General features: G+C 39.7%; 1 protein-coding gene and 1 long non-coding RNA gene across 30 annotated transcripts in view; one reads left to right on the forward strand and one right to left on the reverse strand.

The window, feature by feature from the left end:
* Positions 1–19,328, reverse strand: part of LOC136426675 (uncharacterized) — a 46,922-nt gene extending 27,594 nt beyond the window's left edge. The window contains exons 1-2 of the long non-coding RNA XR_010754316.1: positions 19,221–19,328; positions 17,684–17,795 (exon numbers count right to left, since the gene is read on the reverse strand). This is a non-coding gene — a long non-coding RNA (uncharacterized lncRNA). The remainder of the gene's footprint in view (positions 1–17,683; positions 17,796–19,220) is intronic.
* Positions 1–21,712, forward strand: part of LOC136426633 (microtubule-actin cross-linking factor 1-like) — a 172,450-nt gene that overhangs the window by 26,593 nt on the left and 124,145 nt on the right. For 22 of the 29 annotated variants that reach the window (XM_066415311.1, XM_066415328.1, XM_066415316.1 and 19 more), the window contains 4 exons: positions 12,744–12,758; positions 14,265–14,354; positions 14,838–14,915; positions 16,171–16,263. In XM_066415311.1, the coding sequence (XP_066271408.1) occupies positions 12,744–12,758; positions 14,265–14,354; positions 14,838–14,915; positions 16,171–16,263 (276 nt within the window). Of the gene's footprint in view, positions 1–9,758; positions 9,978–12,743; positions 12,759–14,264; positions 14,355–14,837; positions 14,916–16,170; positions 16,264–18,951; positions 19,324–21,712 lie in introns of those variants that run through there. The other 7 variants (XM_066415314.1, XM_066415322.1, XM_066415329.1 and 4 more) reach the window with 4 other exon arrangements.

A 21,712-nucleotide genomic window follows, 5' to 3' on the forward strand; every position in this document is an offset into this window, starting at 1 on the left:
TATTCCTTTCCTGAGCTTCAAATTCAAAAGGAACCTGTTCCTGACATTCGATACTGTACTTGACTTTGAAGTGCTGCTCAGAACTTTCTCTGACTCATCAATCATTCTTGGTTGACTATGATGAATGGGGTAGTACAACATTTGGGATTGACATTTGGGTCAACTAGTTGCAGCATCCCCATCAATGCAGCCTACAGAGATGCCTAATTTGTGATAAAAGTGCCCAAAATTTCTCCTGAAAGTGGTAAAAAGTAGAATTTTGTCTAGTATGTGTACTGAAACGTACCAACATACAATTCAAACACTCCCCCCAACATTTTAGTTTTACCTTTATTCCAGAATGTACAAATCTGATTATGCTGGTTGATGTAGACTAGAATTCTTTTCCACTTTACTGAAGATCGTCTAATGTTGTGTGCCGTGAGGCTGGAAACGTGAGTAGTCTGTGGGTGACTGAGTGTGACCTTGACAGCTGAACTGCTGTAGGAATGACAGGAATACAAAGGTGGTTACTGTGCTCCCTTTGAACTTTGACCCAGCTGGGGATGCTGTGGGTTTCCCAAGGACACTGCCAGAAATGACAGGAATGTATCAAATTTCTTGGACTCTACCATTATGATCCCCTACATCATTTTATACTATCTTTATTCATGATAGATATTTATTACATAGCTAGGCTTTGCTGTGTCATGAACATTTGCAAATTGAAGACTTATATTGCATTGATGTTACATTGTTTTGAAACATTTGATATAGTTGTTTTGTATGAAAAATAACGGTAACAGTTGTCCCAGATTGGGTTTTGAATATCTGTACAAATTACTAAAATAGACAAAACGTACTACATTTTACTTATCATACATTTCAATATCAATTCATTCATCTGAATTATATGGAAGTCTATCAAAAAAGAGAAATGTAAATTAAATTTTGCCTTTTGTAGCCTTGTCTGTTAGTCCATAGGGAAAAAGGTCAAAGTTGTTAAGCAGTACTAGTAGAAATAGTCATGTCTTTATCAAATTGCTATTTCCTTTGTCAGACAATTCAATAGAAACCGGCATAGCATTTTCATCACGAATCTCCCTTTTATCATTTCAAAATTTGTATCACTAGCAGCAGACTGATTGCATTTTGGATGTATTCCTCCCATTCTTCCGATATCTCTGCGATACCTGAAATCAATTACACTGGGAGCTTTGATGGAATCCCGATAGGCTATGAATATTTGGATGATAAAACCCTCCATGGCCGACCCTCTTTGTGTTTATGGCTATATATGGCTGCCCATTTACTGAATACCAATTAGTGCAGGGTCCTAACGAGCCTGTGATGGGGGGTTGTCAGCATGTGATGGGGGGTTGTCAGCAAACGGATAGGTTCATACTGCAGGTCTAATTGGCGATATTCTGTTGACTAGGTGTCAGATCGTTGATGCGGATTGTGATAAGACCATACCATTTTCATAAACCAAGCAAGCAAACAAACAAACTGTCTTGTATCCTAATCATATCATACCATGTAAGTAGGAAAAATACAAGGCTCTGTACGGAGATATTCGATGCTATCTAAATAGGTTTGTGTAGATTATTAAATGGTGCCTTGACATTTGTGCATCAACTGCATACACAGAGATGACTCCACCCTATAATGATGCTATATATTATTCTATTTTCATGTAGAATCATGGTTTAAGTATCTGTATCTGTATAGCCGATATAATCACCCTTTGGCAAAACACACCAGTACAAGGCACATATTTACTTTATTCATGACCTTATATAACTACAGACGAAGCCACTTAATTGCACCTCGGATAAACGCACCTTCCATTTAATTGCACCGAATCCCAAAATCCCAAACCGGTTCCCATTCACTGCATTGTTAGTGACTCCGCATATCTGCACCACGCATGGTCACCAATGCCGGATAACTGCACCAATTTTTTTCAAAAATCCTTGACAAGTTAACTGAAAAGGTGCGCTCAAATCGGCAAACGCGGTACAAATGAGCCGATACCTGCCGGTGTCAAGGCGCAATACCGCCAATATGTTCAAAACTGTTTTGAGTAGCAAAAGAAGCCGGTCTCCATTGACAGTTACGTTGCTAGGAATCGTATGGGGCGGGTCACCCGTAATCAGTAACCAAGTTTTAGTTTCAATTCATGGTTTCATGGCGATACATGATTTACGTAAATCGACAACTGCACTCTACGTAGTGTAACACAGAAACTGTTATCCAATGATCGGCATGACGATGTTTCATAATGCCTTCCCTGTAACACTACGTGCGTTGTAATGCGGTAGATCGCATGGAAAAATGAAAGAATTCAAAATGAAAACAGGTTCGTAGTCATTTGTTTATTTTCAGCAAAGGGTCAATAAACAAAGTTTATAACTGAATAATTTCGTCTGTTTCCTTTGCGCTAGTTTTTCTGACTAACAAAACACGCCCTCGCCCATGGTGGTGCGGTCCAGCTGGGCATTTCGCATAATTGCACCAGCCGGATAATTGCACCAAAAATGCTGACAAATAGGTGGTGCAGTTAAGCGGATTCTACTGTATTCTCATTATTTACATCATATAGCATTGGTTAGTAGATGTTATTATATAACTGTACATTACCATACAGACAGGTATGTTTGTCACAGATTCACCAGTCCGTATGTTGAGAACAGTACAGGATGTTTGCACAACGGGCTGAGGAAACCTTGGCTGTCAGGTTCAGAGAATCCTGACAGTGTGAATATCCTACACACCCACCACTTCCTAGATATACACAGTAATACCACAGCAGGAAGTCTTTTTGCAATGCCTCTATTTGCAATGCCTCTATCTGCAGATTTTGCTTATCTGAAACATGCCTTATTTTCCACTTACATACATGAAATATATACCCATTGCTGTAGATGTGATTTTATGCAGAGGAATGAGTATCATTATTTAACATAAAAATTAACCACTGTGTCAGAAACAATTAAAATCTGAAGGTTTAGCAATGAAGCTTTGCAAGTGGGAGGAGTACCTGTAATTTTGTTAATGATTATTTGTAAGAGCCTGCTGTTAGCTTGATCAGGAGCAGATGACAGATGTGATAGACAGCTGAGAATGTGGGTATGGGGAAGGGGGTAGGACTGAGAGATGGGGAGGGGGGCATAGTCAGGGGTTGGGAAAAGGCAAAGTACAGACTGGTAAAGCTAGAAACAGTTGTCTACTAAGTGATTGGCAGATAGAGAAAGGATATACAAATGTGGATGAAATAGGATATTTGAAGGTGACTTGTCTCAAAATAGACAGGATGGGTCCTTCCTGTTTGGTCTGAGCTGAGGTCAGATGTCTACTGGAGGACAAACCAGGGACAGGTCAAGTTTACAGTAAACTTGTCAACCATCTGGGTAGCAGAGCCAAAGTGATTTGATGATCGAGCTCTTTATTTAAAGCCTTTGGGATAGAATTAGAGTAGACTGGGACCAGTTAAAGGGGTCAAAGTCCAAATCTGAATAGGATAAAACTGACCAGTTTCCTAACCTATTCAGGGCGAGACCAGTTTGACAATTTAGTGTATGTGCACTATTTATCAGAAATTTCTCTGTACAGTGTATGTCATCCTCAGTGCCTGAAATTGACCATCTATTGAAATTCTTCGTCAGAAATCATCTTTTGGACGGTGACACACAAAACCAGGTTTCAGCTCCCATTGTGACCCAGAAACTAGCACCTGAGAACTGGTATCAAACAAGTCAACGTATTCCATTCTTTCAGACCTAATTAACACTAATAGGAAAAGGTTGTGATTCGAAAATTTTCCCTAATGATTAACAATGTATTTTGACCACTTAATGTTCAAGGCTTTGATACAAAATATTTGGATTAGTTTTGTGTTTTTCTTGTCTTGAAGAACATGAGTGAATAAACAAGCCGTCACCTGATCTACCTGTTAAGCCACAGGTGGGATTAATTACAATGGCTTAGATGTATTAGATTCTCACCTCCACTTAAAGAGGTAAAGTAAAATGTAGGTCAGCAGAAAAGGGAGACAAAAGTTCTAAAGAGGAAGAGACGTGCTTTGGAATAGTTGACTTCTAGTGAAAAACGTGATCAAATTCTGTGACATAAACATACTGTCGTGTTACTCAGCTCTGGCTGTCCAATAGCTACGGAGTTTATGGATTTGATTTGAAAAAGAAAATTTAAAAATGTTGTTTGGTCCACCTTCCACATAGTTCCTTTCAACTTCCAGGAATAGGATGGTAAAAGCCATGTCCTTGACGTGACTTGTCATCAGGACACACAGCATACAGGATAGCGCCAATGTCAACTATTTCAAGATTGCTGCCTGTGTCAGTGTTCCAGTGATTTATTATTTGACAGAGACATTGAGGTTCCATATTTTGGACCCGTGTCTCCCACTAGAAATAAAGCCACATTCTAGATCTATTCTGACCTTCACTTTGAATGAATAGAAAATTCAGGATGGCTGCCACTGGACTGATCATGAACAGGGCACAGACCAGTAATTGCTAAGTAAAATATGATATTATTAAGTAAAAATACACCACTTTATGAAATGTAACAATGCAATAAAGCTACAAACTTATACTAAACTATATTATGTTGGCAAAGAGACCAGGTTACAGGTATGATTTGCATTTCTGATGTCAGTAAAAATGTCTGCCAAAAAATGTTGATGCATATTATCATGACATCACTAATGTGATGCTGTGTTTGTCTTTCCCACCACTTCACTAGATTCAGCTGCATACAGAATGCTAGGCATCAGCGAATGCTATGCTTTTGCCATGACAACGTATTTTGCTTGCAGTTTGTTTTATTTTATGAAGCAGCCTCATTCCAAGTCATGGTGGTCTGTGAAGAGACAGTGCTTCACTGTTCTTGGCGCAGTTTAGATGTTATGATTTTTTAGTTCAACTCACTTGACAGTGTGTTTGGTAAACCTAATTAGCTACGGGTGAGCTTTTCCATACATTCTGTCTTGGGTCCAAATTTTTGCCACTAGAATTGCTACTAGAACGAAGTATGTTGATTTTGCACTAAACAGTGTGTGGTCTGTGTTGACAATGGCTGTGAATGGAGCTTTTGACATTGCGGAAAGAAGTGTGCACCGTAGACTCTTAAAAAGAACAGTGCACCTGCCCTTAACAAAGATGACGCACTGTTAAACTATGTCAAGTTCAATGTACACAAGTCCACTTGCCTTCTATATTGCCGTTTATTCTGTAACACCCCCATGGTAAAAATGGCATCATTCATGAATCTATTATCCAGCTATCAGTGTTGTCTAATTTTGGATTGGTCTATTCGGTAAAGAGGGGTGATCAATGTATCTTTTGCAACCAGGAGAAACTGATGACTAAGCCTTCAGTAGGAGCTATGGCGACAAATGCTGATAGACTTTAGACTGTTTGAAGTAGAAAATGTGTAAGAGGCTTTGAAAATGGGTGTTGGACAAAAGCCAGAGTCTTCCCATGAGTATGTTTGCATTACTGCCATTATGTTGAACCTTTTACATGAGTTGTGTTGAAGTTGGCAAAAATGTGCCATTATGTCAGCTGTTATTCCTCACACTTTAAAGTTTAACCTGAATTATTATTATGTTATTCCTACAGGAATAAAGAGGTACCATATCAAGAATTTATAAATTATGATATTGTGTATTTTCTGTCCCTAGGTCAAAGGTCACATGGTTTCTTCTTACAGAGCCACCTGTTAAGATTATAGGTTTTGATTGACAGCAAAACAAAAACATGTCATTTACATGTCAGACAGATACCCAGATAGGAAGAAAACAAATACATCAGTGACACTTGTCTTTCATGAAATCTTTTCAACCTGGTGAGCACAAAACAAATTTATTTCATACCTCAGTCACAGAATGCTTATTATATACAAAGAGTCTCTAGTATTGGCCTCAGTATGATATTATCATGCATATATTGGTTGTACGTCTTTTGACAAGCACCTGTACCACAACAGCGTGGTTTTCTGCACTTCTATAAAGAGAGAAGTGTGGTGTCTTTCTCTGCTAATGACCATGACGGCCCCTTTTTACCTACAGAAATGGACCGGACTGGTTTGATGGTGAAACCTTGTTGTGAAACTGAGCTCTGTTGTGTTTAGGCATGTACCTGGGTGGGCGTGTGTTGTTACATTACACCTCAGAGCAAACACAAGAACCAGTACTAGTGTGTAGGTTTTCCACCCTGGTGTACTTCAAAGTGGCATGACATATCGGTATCAAGTTTTTGTTGAAACCTCCTTGTCCTGTGAGGTAACGTTACTGGAATTTCACGAAAAAAGGACATTCAAATAGCAGAGGATATAAGTCTTTTATAAGAGTATTGTTCTCCAAAGTGTTGGCCAGTTGTAGTTTTCTAGCATTTATTTTCAACAATTACGCTTGACGTGCATATATCTGAGAACAGACTTGTTATTGGTAATGCCTGACATATCTGTATGCAGAAGGAGTAGGTTGTATTGTTGGGCAGATTGCGGACATGCCTGGCAAAATGGAAATCTATACACACTATGGCTATAATTCCCTAGATTGGTCTGGGTGGGGTTGATGTACATGTGACATGCATATTCAGCACTATTTTTGCTTTAATGGAGTTGGGGAGGGGCTGGTCAAAATTCTCTCTGCTAAGAAAGCAGTTTGTTATTAACATTTTTAACATATTCAATATTGACCTGAGCCCTGATGCTATAGCTGCAATGGCTGCAGACCGTCGTTCTTGGAAGAAATGTGATAGACTGCTTTGCAGCTGACTGATGATGATGATGAAACATTTCGAGAACAAGTTTTTAAAATTTGTCTGGCCACCTGTAAATACAGCTGATACATGTATCACGCTTGTCTTGTTGTTATTTTCCCACACTGCAACAGCTGACCTTTTGCCCTCAGTGTAATATGAACCTTTCTTTTTATCATAGATAGAGCCGTAAACTGTGTATATATAACTGTGTTGCCAGGAAACCTTCCTCTCCTAAAGTCCATTACAAAATGTTATGGCATGTTTTAACTGTACTAGCAGCTGAACTGAGATGTTTCAATCCAGTGTTGAGAACCATAACCCAGCTTTTCCATCATATTGATTATATTGTACAATCTATCATCATTACGTTGGTTAACCTGTTGGAAGGAGACTTTGAAAGCTTTTATGGCTGTCTGTGTTTGACTGGCCAAACAGAGGAGACCTTGGCATGCCTGCAGTAATGTTTGTAGGTAAACAGGTGGGGCTGCTGCACACTTGTAAAGTCAACATGGTTCTATGTCAGAACAGGCTGATGACTTACTGTAAATAGGGATGGGTTGGCATAGGTTAAAAAAAGTAAGTTATTATGTTTCCTGTCAACTTTCTGTCGGATTTTATGAATAAACTTTAAAGCATCTTTGTTCATGGTATGCAACAGGGATTTTCTAATGTTGCTAACTGTAATTTAAGTTGACTGTGCTTCAATTTTTGGCCAGTTAACTGTTATGATTTGATGTACAAAACAGCTTTGGAATTCAAAGAGCTAAACTTGTATTGTGCAGAGGACTGGCATTTGTAATGTCATTTGTTGTGTCAATACAGATTGTTCTGTAATACTGGAAGAAGAGACCCCTTGTGAAGGAATGACATACTGCAGTTATAAGACTCCAGTATGCATCTGTGAAGGGGGAACATTCTGTTGTACTTTCCCTTGTCAAATACTCACTGTGATGACACATATCAAAGACATAGATTCTATTCTATTCTTGTGTAGTGTGAGAAATTGTAAGATCGTTTAGCATTCTCCGAGGGCCTTGAGTCATCCCGTGAGCTTCCCTCCTGTAAAATTTGGGTCATGTTGATGGTATCTTGGCTATGGGAAGTATGGAGAGCATATGATAGAAGACTCACTCTGCTGTGCTGAAGGAAATCTCATTTCTTAGTAGCCAAAAAGCCCCCTGGATGGTTTTTATTTACAAGAGAGGTTAGCTTTATCTTTTTATATGAACGAGTCCACGGTAATGCCCAACATTAGCTTGAAGCAGCCTGTATTGCTTTCACACAAATCTCCCCTATCAGCATTCAGCAGGCATAATTGATCTTCCATCTCTCAGCTCGCCTCTCATTAAACCCTCCCATGTGTGACCGGGCAGGGTAATGGTCCAGGCTGGAAGCTTTTCAGTGCAAACTCCGGTTATTGTCAGTGATGTAAAACTAAAGTGTTTTCTTGGAATGAGTCCGAGAAATCATAGGGGTGTTAAATTGGGATTTGCATCAGCGCGATTAAAAACAGGTTTATTCTATACGTGAAGGATACTGTACACGTACTGTAGTGTAGATGATTTCACTGATATGAAAAACAAGTATAATTAATAATATGTCTGTTTCAGTTGAAATGAGATATTCAAGTTACAATAGTGCAATGACGCAGATTTTACCAGAAGGTCTTTTTCCAAACATCGTAAACTGGATATATTGGGTTTATTCAATTATTGAGTGCTGAAGGTACAAATTTGAAAGCGAGGTATTGGCCCAACATCCCAGGAGCCCAGTAAATACTGTTATGCAATGTAGCTCCCTACACTTTATAGGTTAGATGCCAGGAAATAATATCTCTACATGCGCCACTTGGAAAACAACTGCCTCTCTGCATGGGTATGCCTTCTTCAACGTGACTGCGTAGTCTTCCATTACGTAACATGTTTGTGAATTTCTGTGGTGCGTTGGATGAAGATCCATATGATTAGCATCGTCATGGTGACAGAATCATGTTGCAGTTGAGGTTGTCCTTGAGAGGATTGGTAGGGTGGGGCCACAGCAGGTGAGGTCACCTCAGGTGAATGCGTGAAAGAAAACATTTTCATCCAAGGAAAGACAACGTCTTCAACACTGATGTCTCAACGTGACTGGATTCAGACGTTCAACCGTGAAGACAAGATGTAACTGTAACATCTGTAGCAGTGCTGTTGACAATGATTACCTGTTGGCCCCCACCCCATTTTGGATCATGGCGATGTGAAGTTCATTGCGTCATTACCAGTGCAGTGCTACGTATGTTATGAACGTTCGTGCACACAGCCTTCTCAACTTGTCATGCAGAATCTTCTCTCGGAGGTGTTGCCATGTTTTGATGACTGTTGATTCCGAGTAAATGATTGACAGATGCCTGTTGATATAACTGAAGCTAATGATGGAGCTCTTGTTATGTCCAGAGATGTGTACTTGTACCTTGGGTGCCTACGGAATGGCGTAAACAGGTACAAGATGTATGTTACGCAGCTGATCGCAAGTGGAGGGAGCTGTTAATTGATCGCCTATCATCTGTTTAGGGATCTGAGTGGGCCAGATTTGTTAGATCCTGTTTGTCTGGACGTCTAGGTTCAATGCCTGATTCACATTTCCTCTGTAGACTGCCCTCCCAGTCCTCCCTTCACTGCCATATGTCACCATTGTAATACATTGACAGACTGGTACTGACAGGAAGCAAACATTGATCATGAATGTGGGAGCCAGTTGTACTGGGTAGGGCTGGACTGTGGGGCCATGCATGTGTTGGTCCCTCCAACTAGCACATCTGTGGATATCATTGTTACCTGAGGATTACAGAGTGACTGGTGGATCTACAATATTTTCTGGTGCCGGATTGGAGACAATTTTTTCTCGTTGTGATTGCTTGGGCATTGTTTCTACCAGACTAGAACACCATGACAGTTTTGCGTATGGATTATAGAATACACGTACATGTAAGTGACTATCTACATGTACTGGAAGAAGTGCTGCTCAACTGAAAAAGTGTGGAAAATGCGAGCTGTTCAAACCTTCATGGGCCTTTAAGAAAAGGTTCCTTCAGGGGAAATGAAAGTTGTTGGACAGGAGAAAGTGAAGATGTACATGTAAAGGATCATGTGGACACCTGTTGGGCTACGACGGAAATACAAACTGGTGCATCACTCTTACTATCTGCTGCCTTGTCTCTTCAACAAATGGGTAAGATAAATCTAAACTGTCCATAAACAGTTTATCTTTATCCTTTGAAATGTTAGACCATTGGTACATGATACAGTACTAGAACAAGCCCAACTATTGTGAGACAGACAGATGCACTTGCCTGTTTTAAACTATTCGTGTATTAGGACTTACAATGCACAAATTGCGAATTTCTGTTCAAGCTTGCTACAGATATTGTAGCATTGTTTACAAAGGGAAGCTATGTCATAAGCTTACTTAATCATCTAGCATTAATTGTTACTCTAATAAGTACTTAATTTTAGTCATACACTTCATTTTACCGATGCATATTTTTCTTACTAGAGGCCATTACCTGTTTTCACCTTCCAATCTGATGAAACTATCTTGGTGACATTTAGCTTTAAGGAGGGTCAATATTGATTTTTAAGGTGTTGACTCCTAAAGGTCTTGACCTGCATTCCTTTCTATTGGGTGGCAGGAAACATGCATCATCTATATCACAAGGACCATTAGGAGCCCGTCATGAAATGCTTCAGGGAAAAAATAGTGGAGATTTCATACCAGATGTTGTGAAGTAATAGAGGTAGAAGAACATCTGTTGTATAACTTGTCTGTGGTAGTACATGCGGTAGCATTTTATTGCTGATTCAAATTTTAGCTGTTTTTATTTTTTTGGCATGTGTTGGCTAGGTTTACTTCACAGGTACTTAAAATTACAGTATGATACACTGTAATTGTCCCCTGTGGGCATTATAAATCATCTACTTCTGAAAATGCTCACTTGACCTTGGGTGCCCCCGAATTGTAGTTTAGAATGTTTTTCCTGAGGCCATATTTCTGTATAATCAATCTTTTTAGAGTTATAGTGTAGCGTAGACAAGCTAAGTTATGAACTATATGAAGCTGATGGGAGAAGAGGGGCTAGAAATGATACATTCGGCTCCCAGGATTATTTGTAACTTGGACGTTTTGGTTATGATTTGATGACCGTGTAATGTAAATGGGATGTGGAACAGTCATCCTGTATGCAGATGCCAGATGCCAGCCACAACATAGACTATAATTACAGGTATATTGACATACAAATGTACATGTACAACATCAAAACTTTTGTTAGTGTCAATGTTGTGTACTTAAGAAAATTGGTTGTCTTTGTGAAAAATAGATCCAAGACAACAGAAATGCTAATAACATCATAAGTATATCAAAAATGAATTGTCTGGAAGATCGGTTTCTTGTGAAAAAAATGTCACATGCTTGGCTAGATATGGCTACAGTGCCTCCTAAGGCCACACCTATTTGATTTCTTGGTTAACGGATTTTTATTTTTGATTTTAGCAACAAAAAAAATCATGAAAACAGAAGGCTGGGGTGAAAACTTGCACCTGACCCTGTTCACTCCCTGATACTGTGTGCACCAATTAAGTAAAACATTCCTCTGAGATTCTGTTTTTATGTTGTTTTTCCAATCTAGCATTTTTTTTTAGATTTTTTTTTTTCCCGTTAACCAAGAAAATAAATTGGTGTGGCCTAAGATACATATGTATCAAGGCAACAGGAAAGCAGTTCAGCTTATTAGCTTGTTACATAAGCAAGGTCATGTTAAGGTTAGCCTTTAGGTGGAACCAAAGTCAATATTTGCAATGTATAACGTACCTGGCGGAACCTAAGTGTGGGTGTGTACTTAACATGGGCGTCACCTCAAAGGGTATGCACCAACATTTTCCCATGAAGGGTCAACTTGGCTTTCTTGCATACTACAGATGCAATCATGCATTGGTATGGTCAGATATCTGACGGTAATACTTTGCAGGAACCTATACCGGTATATAGTTAGTAACACTAAAACATTTGGGGCCACTACAAGGTTTGAATGCATGAAGTCCCCAGATGTCCCTCAGACATATGACCAACACTTATATTTTTTATAACCACCAGCCAATAGTCATGAATCATGAAAACACACATGATTTAGATTTATGTACTCTCTCCTTTCAACATTCTCTGCTTATCTGATTTTAGAGTTGCCCTTTTGTGTACAAATTTTCCTTATCCAGGCCCTGTGATTGAGGCATTCATAGTTGTACTTCTGCTGACCACAAGGCAATATTTTGAGACAATATTGATTATTCTGATGAAAATACATCCAGAAATAAACTGGTATTGAGATTTATGTTAGGTTGACCTGAGCTGGGGTCAGTGGCTTCTAAATCTAATGTTGCAGGGTGGTTTTTGCTTCATTACATGTGATATAGTTGAAATTGTCTTGCCCAATTGCAAACCAATGGGTGATGTGCAAAATACAACCTTAATCTGTTGTATGTAGCTGTTGCAGTGGCGCACTCTCCGTTTGGTTTAGGTTCAGTTGTAAAAGGATACATGTTTTAATACAGCTGATCCTTTCACATGTTGAGGTAAAAGTATGTTGATCAGTTGATGTACTAATTATTAACATTATCATTGGGAGAAAAGGTTAAGATAATCACAAACGCCTAAATGTTGCAGGGGTTTAGAGACAATAATATCTTTCTCTTCGGTTAAGAAAAATTGCAAGTGCTGTGACAGGAATTGGAATGCTGTGTGATAAAACCTAACACTCTGACTTTCTATCTTTAATTGTCACCGATATTAGTGATGCTATTCCTCTTTAAAACCACTTCAATCCTGTCCTTCAAACTTTTATAACAATTTTCTTAATGATTGATAATTCCCTGTCATGATTAACAATGATTCCAATCTGATTAACCTGATTGACTCCCTTCTCTGTTTCTCCCTCTGGTGCAGCATTGGAGAAGAGAGGTATGTTATTCCTCATTAACCACCTTCTTTGTCTTCCACATCACCTTCTTCAATCTTGGTAACCAGGGGCAACCACTGCTTTCCAGTAAATTGTTACACTGTACCAGACATAAAACAACCAATTGTATCTCGATAACACTTTACCATCTGAAGATGTACAGGACACGCCTGAAAAGCAGTGCGGTTAGCACTGAGTGCGTCCACCCTGGATAAAGAAAGCAGAAATAAATAAATAAAATAAATAAATAAGGAAAGCAGTGGTCTTGTCTCTGGTCCTACATGTCTCTTTTTCTGTGGGTCTTTTACTTTCATTTTGTCTTTGTCCATATTTTTTCTTTGCTTTTCTGGAAAGATGTCTTTGTTGTGTAACTCACTGTAAGGTGCAATGTGTACTGTTAGATATTGGCCACAAAAGAAAGTAGATAATTGCAAACTTACAGGAATAGCAATAACAGATTACAGTACTGCATGCACAGTCCTACCGTTTGCTGTATTTAAAAAAGTTGGAGTTTGATTTATGAAACATCATCTTTAACAGCCAGAAAAGTTCAGAAGAAGCTGATTACTTTTTATACTTCAAGAATATTTTCCAACCTTTATTGAAAATATTTCTAACAGAACAACTTTCTGACAGAAGGTACAAGCATTTTCTTTACACAAGAGACTACACTGACTTAGACATCTTTTCTGCCTTCTGTTTACTTTCTTCTATCTATTCCTGTTCCTTTCTCCTGTAACGTTCTTTTCTTCTCTGTCTAACCCCTTTAAAAAACATTACCCCTGCCATGTTGCCACCAATCAGAGGCGTGGCGCCGCCTGTCGTTCCGGCGATTTGTTCGTCAGGCGAACCTGGCCACGGGCCTCGCCTCGTCTTTCGGTCGAGCACTTTTTACTTTCATACTTTCTTTGCTTACAATATACATTGTCAAATTGTTTTACTTGGCTTTTACATGTCTTGTTAAAAATGTTGGTTATCGTGAGTGGCTTATAAGATTATATGCTCAAAAATGCATACAAAGCTTTGTTTTCTCTTAACCTTATTGAATTTACTGGTACTTGCGTCTAAAATGCCTGGAAGCCAAGGAAAGCATTGGCATGGCCTAAGACATTGGTTGTGGTTGAAATAAGACGAGAATATTATAAGCTTTGCATGTTTGTGTTATTGCGTTTTTCTATGCTTATTTCATTTCCCCATATTTATGCCTCTATAATGTAGTTTACATGCAATTTCAGTTTGTGATATCTGGGAAATTGTATTGCAATTATCAGCTTTTGCAATTATAACGTTTATTGTTCAGAGACTAGATTTTATTTCCTATTTGTTATTCTGCCACCAGGCTGTTTTATGAACTAGAATATAATTTTATTCTGGAAGAAAAACATTTCTTATAAATACTTGTTGTTGTGTAATTGTCAGTGGAGAAGTTTGTAGTTTTGATTTCATGTTTTGGAAAAGAACTTTAAGAGACCTGCATTGACCGATTGTTTGCACCTTTGTTTGTATAGATGCGGAGGCATGTGGAAGACTTGTACATGGACCTAAGGGATGGCCACAACCTGATCTCTCTCCTGGAGGTGCTGTCTGGAGAGACTCTGGTAGGGGGCGCTGTTGTGTCTCTATAACTGTGAGATGTAGCATGGTATCCAGTCCTGTCATAGCTGCCTAGTCTCTTTCATCCTCTCTATTTTCAGAGAGGAATAAAGAGACTTAGCACAGTTAGCAGTCATACTAGGTGTGGATACCAGGCTAGTAAAAAGTTCTGACTGTAATAAGATTTTGTAGCTTTTCGCCTGTGGATTATTTGATGTAATTTCAAGGTGTAAGGTAATTTCAATTTGTGATAAATGTGCTGCTCATGAGATCAGATTTCTGATCTAAAGTGAAGCTTGTAACTGTTTCTGTGCTCAAATGCAGCAATGAAAAGCTTTTGGTAGGTGGTAGACTGTGTACTATAAACATGTGCATTATACACATGATAGGTGTTGGGAAAGGCAGTTTCTAAACTGATTGCTGATTGCTGAGGAGATTTTCAATGGAATGGCTCTAATTTGTTTTATTACATTCTTCTTCTCCTCTAGCCCAGAGAAAAAGGCCACATGCGTTTCCACCGACTACAGAACTGTCAGATAGCACTGGACTTCCTCAAGTACAAGCATGTAAGTAACAACAGATCAACACAAGAATACAAGCTAGCAAAAACAACAATCTATCCCACCACAATCATATTTTGGCTGAGTAACGTATATGTATGTTAGGCCACACCAACTTGATTTTATGGATGACATCCTCCGGAGACCCCAAAACTAATGCGCGCGGGCGAAAAAAAGAAAAGTCCAGCAAAAAAAAAAATGCTGCTAAACCACAGGACTACTAGTACAAAGCTGGTATTGCGAATTGAACCACAGAACACAGTTTATTTGTAGGAGGTACGTGTAGATTGTCTTGTTCATCATAGCAGACTCAGCGCAAGCGATTAATTTTTGATATATTGACAAGAACGACCAAAGAAGTATACTATTAGAAGGTATTTGACTCCAAGGACTGTGGATGATATAAGACTGTGATGAGAATACTCATATCATATACACCCATAAGGGCAGTTTCAACATACATGGCATTGAACTCCATATTAAGCATTCCATGGTTTACGCTCACAAATCCCTCTCAATTCCTCTCCCATGTCTCTCATTATTGCAAAAGAAACGTGTGAGAACCACTCTGGATAGGTCGTGTTTGAAATTGTCTGGGCGATACTCGCTGGCCTCCGCGATCCTCTCGTACAACTGTGCAAACGCAAAATCCCCCAAGCCAACATCGATGGCATACCAATCCACAAATACGCCCCAGTTTTCCGATAAGCCGGCACAGTGCTAGCCTTTTGCGGCAATCTAAGTCGGCAAGTTCCGGAGTTCCGTGTAGCCTTGGAGGAGGTGATTTTTTTTTTTTTTTGAGAACAGGCGATAATCAATGCGCGCGCGGATGTCATCCATAAGATTGTGGCCTTAAGTTTGTTCTGCGGTGAAGTTATGAAATTTTCTTTTTTTTTGGGGGGGGGGGGGGCAGATGTTGTAAACATACATAAAGCAGTCATGTTTTGCAGACTTCCTAAACTGGAAAAGTCACTTTATTATTTTTATGTGCATTTCATGTCAGATTGATAGATTTGCAGATTCATCTGAAGTACATACAGTAGGTACCCATCTGAGTAATGAGGCTGTTGCAGTGCCTTTTGCCGTGCTCGAGGCACCTTTTTGTTCATGGGACCCCCATTATATGTTCCTACTCTTCCTGGTCCCTTCCGAAAGACAAATGCAGCTCCAACCAGGATGCCTGTTCCCAGATTTGAACTATGGTTTTGTACAACTGATATTAGGTTGTAAGAATCTGAAAGGGAATTCTTGTACATTACAGATCAAACTGGTGAACATCAGGAACATCGACATCGCAGATGGCAACCCCAAGCTGACCCTCGGCCTCATTTGGACCATCATCCTCCACTTTCAGGTCAGAGGTCATATAATTACGTCTATGTCATGGAGTCGGGTCAGGGTGCACATTTGCATTTCTGTAGTCCTGGACTGTAAGGTCAGAGGTCATGCACTCAAACATGTACTGAAGAAGATTCTGGTCAGGTGATTTGATTTTTATTCTCAGGCTACACAATTACTGACACTTACGCACCACAACACTCATGTCAGAGAGAACATGATTACACTCTTGCTAAAAGTACAGCCAGTTCACACATACAGTTATACATATATATAATATATTAATTATACTTCCACAACAGCATCAGTTTAATAGCTTGGACAAATTTTCAGGAATTTGGGGTTTTCAATTCATCCACGTATCACCAAAGCAGCCATATACGATAGTATGATTGTAAGTATAAGTCCCAGTGAATGAACACTTTCCAGAGTACCCCCATGTGTTTCCAGACCAATTATGGTGCATAAACCGTCTGCTGGGAGATGAAAACTGTTGTTTGTGTCATGGTAAAATTTGTCATGAATAATTTAAAACAAAGGTATGCCTGACTTGGGGTTTGTCCAAAACAAAAATTGGAATCACTTAAACGGTAGCAATATATCAGTGGACTAGGTTATTTAGATATTCTTTCAAATGTATTGACTACGTAAGCGTGATTCAGAGACTAGGCTTTTGTTCTCAACTTAAAAGTTCCAAGCTGTTACTATTCATTCTGGAGTAAAGAACCCAAAGGGATTGTTGACTACTGTACCCCTCTGCCCTGGAGGGCCACATGTACATTTTAAAGCTTCTAATAGCAGTTCAACCCACTAATGACACAGCAGTGCTTAGTGACACCTGGTGGCACCTGCCTTTAGATCCACACTTCCCTCCCTTCAGGCTATGATGACATCTGTCATGTGTCTGTGGGGAATTCCCCACCAAACGGGCTATGCCTGTTTCAAACTCAGTCAACTGTATGGATAATGTTTGGACCACAAGTAGGGTTGCGACCATGCCTTTTAAAGTTTTTTGGTGCACAATTTGTGTTGTCTTTTTCTAGTTGTCAGAATGCCTAGATGTAATTTTAGAAGTTAGCAACTTGGCTAGAAAGGTTTATCGCATCATACATGTACCATGATGTCTGCAGTTTATATCTGTCACATGTCAACCTAGATTTGGGACCAACATACTGACAAGAAAATCCCCACACGGCCCATTTTCCCCAAGTGGTAATAGAAATAGTCTGGATTCCTGATGACCTCATGGCTGATAAATCAGGTCAGCTTGTAGAACATGCAGGCCATAATTGAAAACCTTTCCCTGTTCTCATTCATGCAGCTGTCTAGTCTCAGGGGTAGGAGCAGACAAATACATTATGTGTATCGTATCAAATATATATTCCTGTAGGACTATCTGTTTTATGTGTATATGTAGTATGTACCTTGCTACATACCTTGAAACGTCAGGAAACCATGTGAATATCAGCGTAGCTAAAGAATTTTGTCCTGTCTGTTGGCAGAAGTATCCAACTTATAGCAGCAAACTGACGAGTAAGCTGAGTTTGCCTGGGAAGATGGATAACAAGCCAACATTCCTGTGTTAAAACAAATACATTTGTAGGACATTTGCACATCCCTACATGACAGAAAGAGCTGTATAGATTATGGTGCAGTATAATTTTCAAGCAGATGCGTGGTTGGAGTTGGTTTAGTGGACAGAGGTGGTATGTTTTCACATGTGGTGCATGTTTATTTTTGCAAGCGTACTGTGGTTGGGCATTATTTTGTGGACCCTTCAGGACAGGGGTGTCAGATTTGTAACAGAAAACATGCAATGCAACCCATCACTGCACTCAAGATCCACAGAGACCAATACATTATTCAAATATACACATACTTTTTCCAATAGACAAACACAAAAAGGTTGCCAAAGCATAATTTTTTGTCATAGTTTTTGTCAGTTTTCAATGTACTTGGATGAATAAGATGTACTGTAAATGACAGTAAAAAAGTGTGTATTGAATTTTAGAGACTAACTGTGGGGTAAACCAGTAGCATGTTAGCACCAGGCAGAGAGAATTAGTACTGGACCTCCCACAACATCAGTTTTGGGTGACAACTGTCTCCCTCCCACTGCTTCAAGAGTTTCCCCTGTAATTGAGTGGTATGCACCCAGTGATTAGTGAGGGCAAATAAAGGGATTACCCAATATGGGATGAACCATTTATTTTGACAGGTGAGGGAAAACCGTCCCTGTCCCATACAGAGCATTGCAAGGTTTCCACTAAAATTGCCACTAGTGGCTTATAAGGAAATGTCCTCATTGTCTGAGTCATAAAGATAAGAGACTTGAATCTTATAAGGAGTCAGGAAAAAATGTGATGTATAAAATTTGCATTGTATGATATGCCCCATTTAATCCCTAATATGGTCTGTTCCAAGCCCCTATACTCTGCATCAGAAAGGCGGTGCCACGATGTGGGCCAACCAAACATTTGCCTGGTCTTCTCCAGTCCAGGGCATTCTCTGTCCCCATGAATGCTGCTCACTGGTGAGGCACAGTGGAGAGCCTGTTTGTTATTGTTGTAGCTCCTGATCTGCCACTGTTTACACATTAATGGGTTGGGCCATCCCCCTCTGATAAGTGGTTGTCAGGGACAGTTAGACCAATCAGACCCCGGGGGACGTCACACAGGCATGCCTGAGTGCGTGTGTGTTGTGTGTTCCCATTCCCCGCCCTCCCCAGCTCCAAGAAAGATGGCTGCCTCTAGCTGAGCTGCATCCCCGGCTAGGTACACATGCCTAGCCCCGTCCCCCGCTAACCACATGTAGGACCAGCAACAAGGAATTCATCTGGATTTTGCTTGAGTGTTTCCAAGGAAAACTGTAAAAAATGGGTGCCAAGTGCAGTTGCGTGCGCCCCAAGAAAAAGAAGAAGGGACTGTACCAGATAGGAGACCCCTACCCCATGACGATGGAGAATCTACTCACATCACAGGATCCGCCGGCACAGATCAGCAGAGCTGCCACATTCGCCAGCCGCGAGACCGCCACCCTCCTCCGTCAACGGGCCAGCTACAATACCGAGGATGATGTAGGTATCACAGTAGTTGCAGCTCAGCTGCATGACAGACAGTACGGTTGGCCTTGCGATTTTGTTTTGCCTCCAGAGGGTCTCAGGTTTCACTCTACTATCTGTCAACTTGACTTGGCAAACAGAGCAGAAAATAGGCGAGGATATGCTTCTGTCTGAGACGGTCACTCTCCCAGAAATGGAGAGAGGAAGTTGGAAAACTCTCTACCCATGTCATCCTGTCATGTGTTTTATAATAATCCCTGGCAGTTGTATGAATGTGTCGCCATTCTGGCCATGATGGCATCTGCTGCTTCAACCCCATATACAATTTCATGTCCCAAATTTGATCCAGCTTGTAGCTGTCAATATAAATAAAGGGGTATGTTTAAAGCCTGCAGGAGAGATCAGATGCACACATTAGAGATAGTGTTGTTTATTCATTGTGGTGTTATCTATGTTCGTCTTGCATATGATATATGTACTCCAAGTGTTCAGGTGTCAGTCATCATTTTAGCTGTGATGTGAGCCAAACTCTGGCCTCAGATAAATTTACAAAGAAGTATTTGGTCAGACAGAAGGACAGTGTTCGCAATTAGAAACTAATAGATTTATTTTCCATGGCTGTGGAAGAAACCTAATTCATCAAATTTTCTAAAAACCTTCATTTACTATGAAGTTGTTGTCAGTCGCGATATGGTTGTAATTGGGGTACTGTTAGGATGTATAACTTTCATATAAAACAATTTTTCCTTTATATTATGATAATCTTTCAGATCCCTCAAAGTTTAGTCATTGAAAAATCAGCAGTGGTTCATGTCACTGTAGATCAGCCATCAAAAAGTCATGAATTTTAAGAGGACGGTATATGTTAATCCATGGTATTGAAATTGTGATTTTCAGAGTTCAGTTTGGTCACAGTGAAAGTGCTTTATTTTGTGATTGTTAGAAGCTACCTTGTTGTCTAGTTTACTCTGTTAACTTTCTGTATGACAGAATATTGATATTCACAAGCTCTACTTGTGCTCCCCCATGGTGATCTGATGATTACCCATCTCTGTCTCACCACTCTTGTCCATGGCCTTGCCTCCACCACACGCTGTCTCGGAATGTAACCCATCTGATACTGGTGACTTTTAGATGACCTCATTAGAAGTCTGTTGGCTGTGTGTGTACATCACATTTATCTTACTACAGACAGGGTAAACAGTGATCCTCGGCCCTTCCTGCATATGCATATCTTAGCTCAGTTCCTAGTGGTTGGGAATTCTTCAGGTGGCCTTCGTAACTAGCACCAGCAGTAGGCATGTGTGTGCAATCACGTAGTACAGTGTTCACCACTTCTTTGATATCAAAAACTCGAGGGATTTTCTTAAATGGTTTCCATATCTTGCATAGTTTTTGAAAGCAAGGATTTGTTGTCTCATTGCCAAGTACAGCTGCATGTGGTTAGATCAGGGTTCTTGTGCTTGCTCAGGGCAAGTCTTAACTGTTTCCACATTTGTTTTCAAGTGGAGTTGAAAGAAGGGAATGACTGAAGGGGTTTCTACAGGTCAAGATGTCTGCCTTCTATTGCCAATATTTATATTTAGTCAATATTAAACATGTACATGTGTATATCCGTTTTACAGGTTGTTTATTATATATACTTGTACTATCATTTTAGTGAGAAAGTTTCTGCAGTCTTCCCTAACCATTGATACTAATGTGAAGAAGAATATTTTGACTGTCGTCTTGAAGTTTGTGTAAAATTTTGGTTTGTCTTTTGGTTTTTAGATAGCTGCTTCAGAAAACTGGGTTAGGGTGGGGCTTTATAGATTGGTCGTCAAACATTAACAGTGTGTTGTAGGGTATGTGTAGTAGGTGCATATTATATTGATTTATACCATCATTGATTGATTCCAGTGACACTGTTGTGTAAGAAAAAACAAAGACAAAATGCTGCAATAATGATTGAATCATATCCGACAGCTGTAACTTTGTTGCCATTGGTATATCTATATCTCACACTGAAACTGAGTCAGAAATATGACCCCTAAACTTGTCAAAAAGTTGTGCCCTGTGATGACTTTTCTTGGTAATACTGTACATAATTAATTACCAAGTTGCTGTGTAACAGTAACTGACTAACAAATAGAATATAGGTTATTGGCAACTATGCCAACGATAACTTAGCTTGCAAATACATAATGCATGAAATGGTAATACACTATACCGGTATATAAGATGTTTCCTTGGGTTAAAACAGTTGATGGGAAAATCTCACCCATTTCAATTCCATGTCCCCTAATGGTCAGAGAAAGAGTATAAGGAAAATGTAATAAAAATGTCTTCTACAGATCATTTAGATCACAGTAGTCTGTCCAACAGATGGTCTGCTGGAGTGGTGATATGTTATGGTGCTATAGCT

Source organism: Branchiostoma lanceolatum, chromosome 2, assembly GCF_035083965.1.
Source record: "Branchiostoma lanceolatum isolate klBraLanc5 chromosome 2, klBraLanc5.hap2, whole genome shotgun sequence".
NCBI lineage: Eukaryota > Metazoa > Chordata > Leptocardii > Amphioxiformes > Branchiostomatidae > Branchiostoma > Branchiostoma lanceolatum.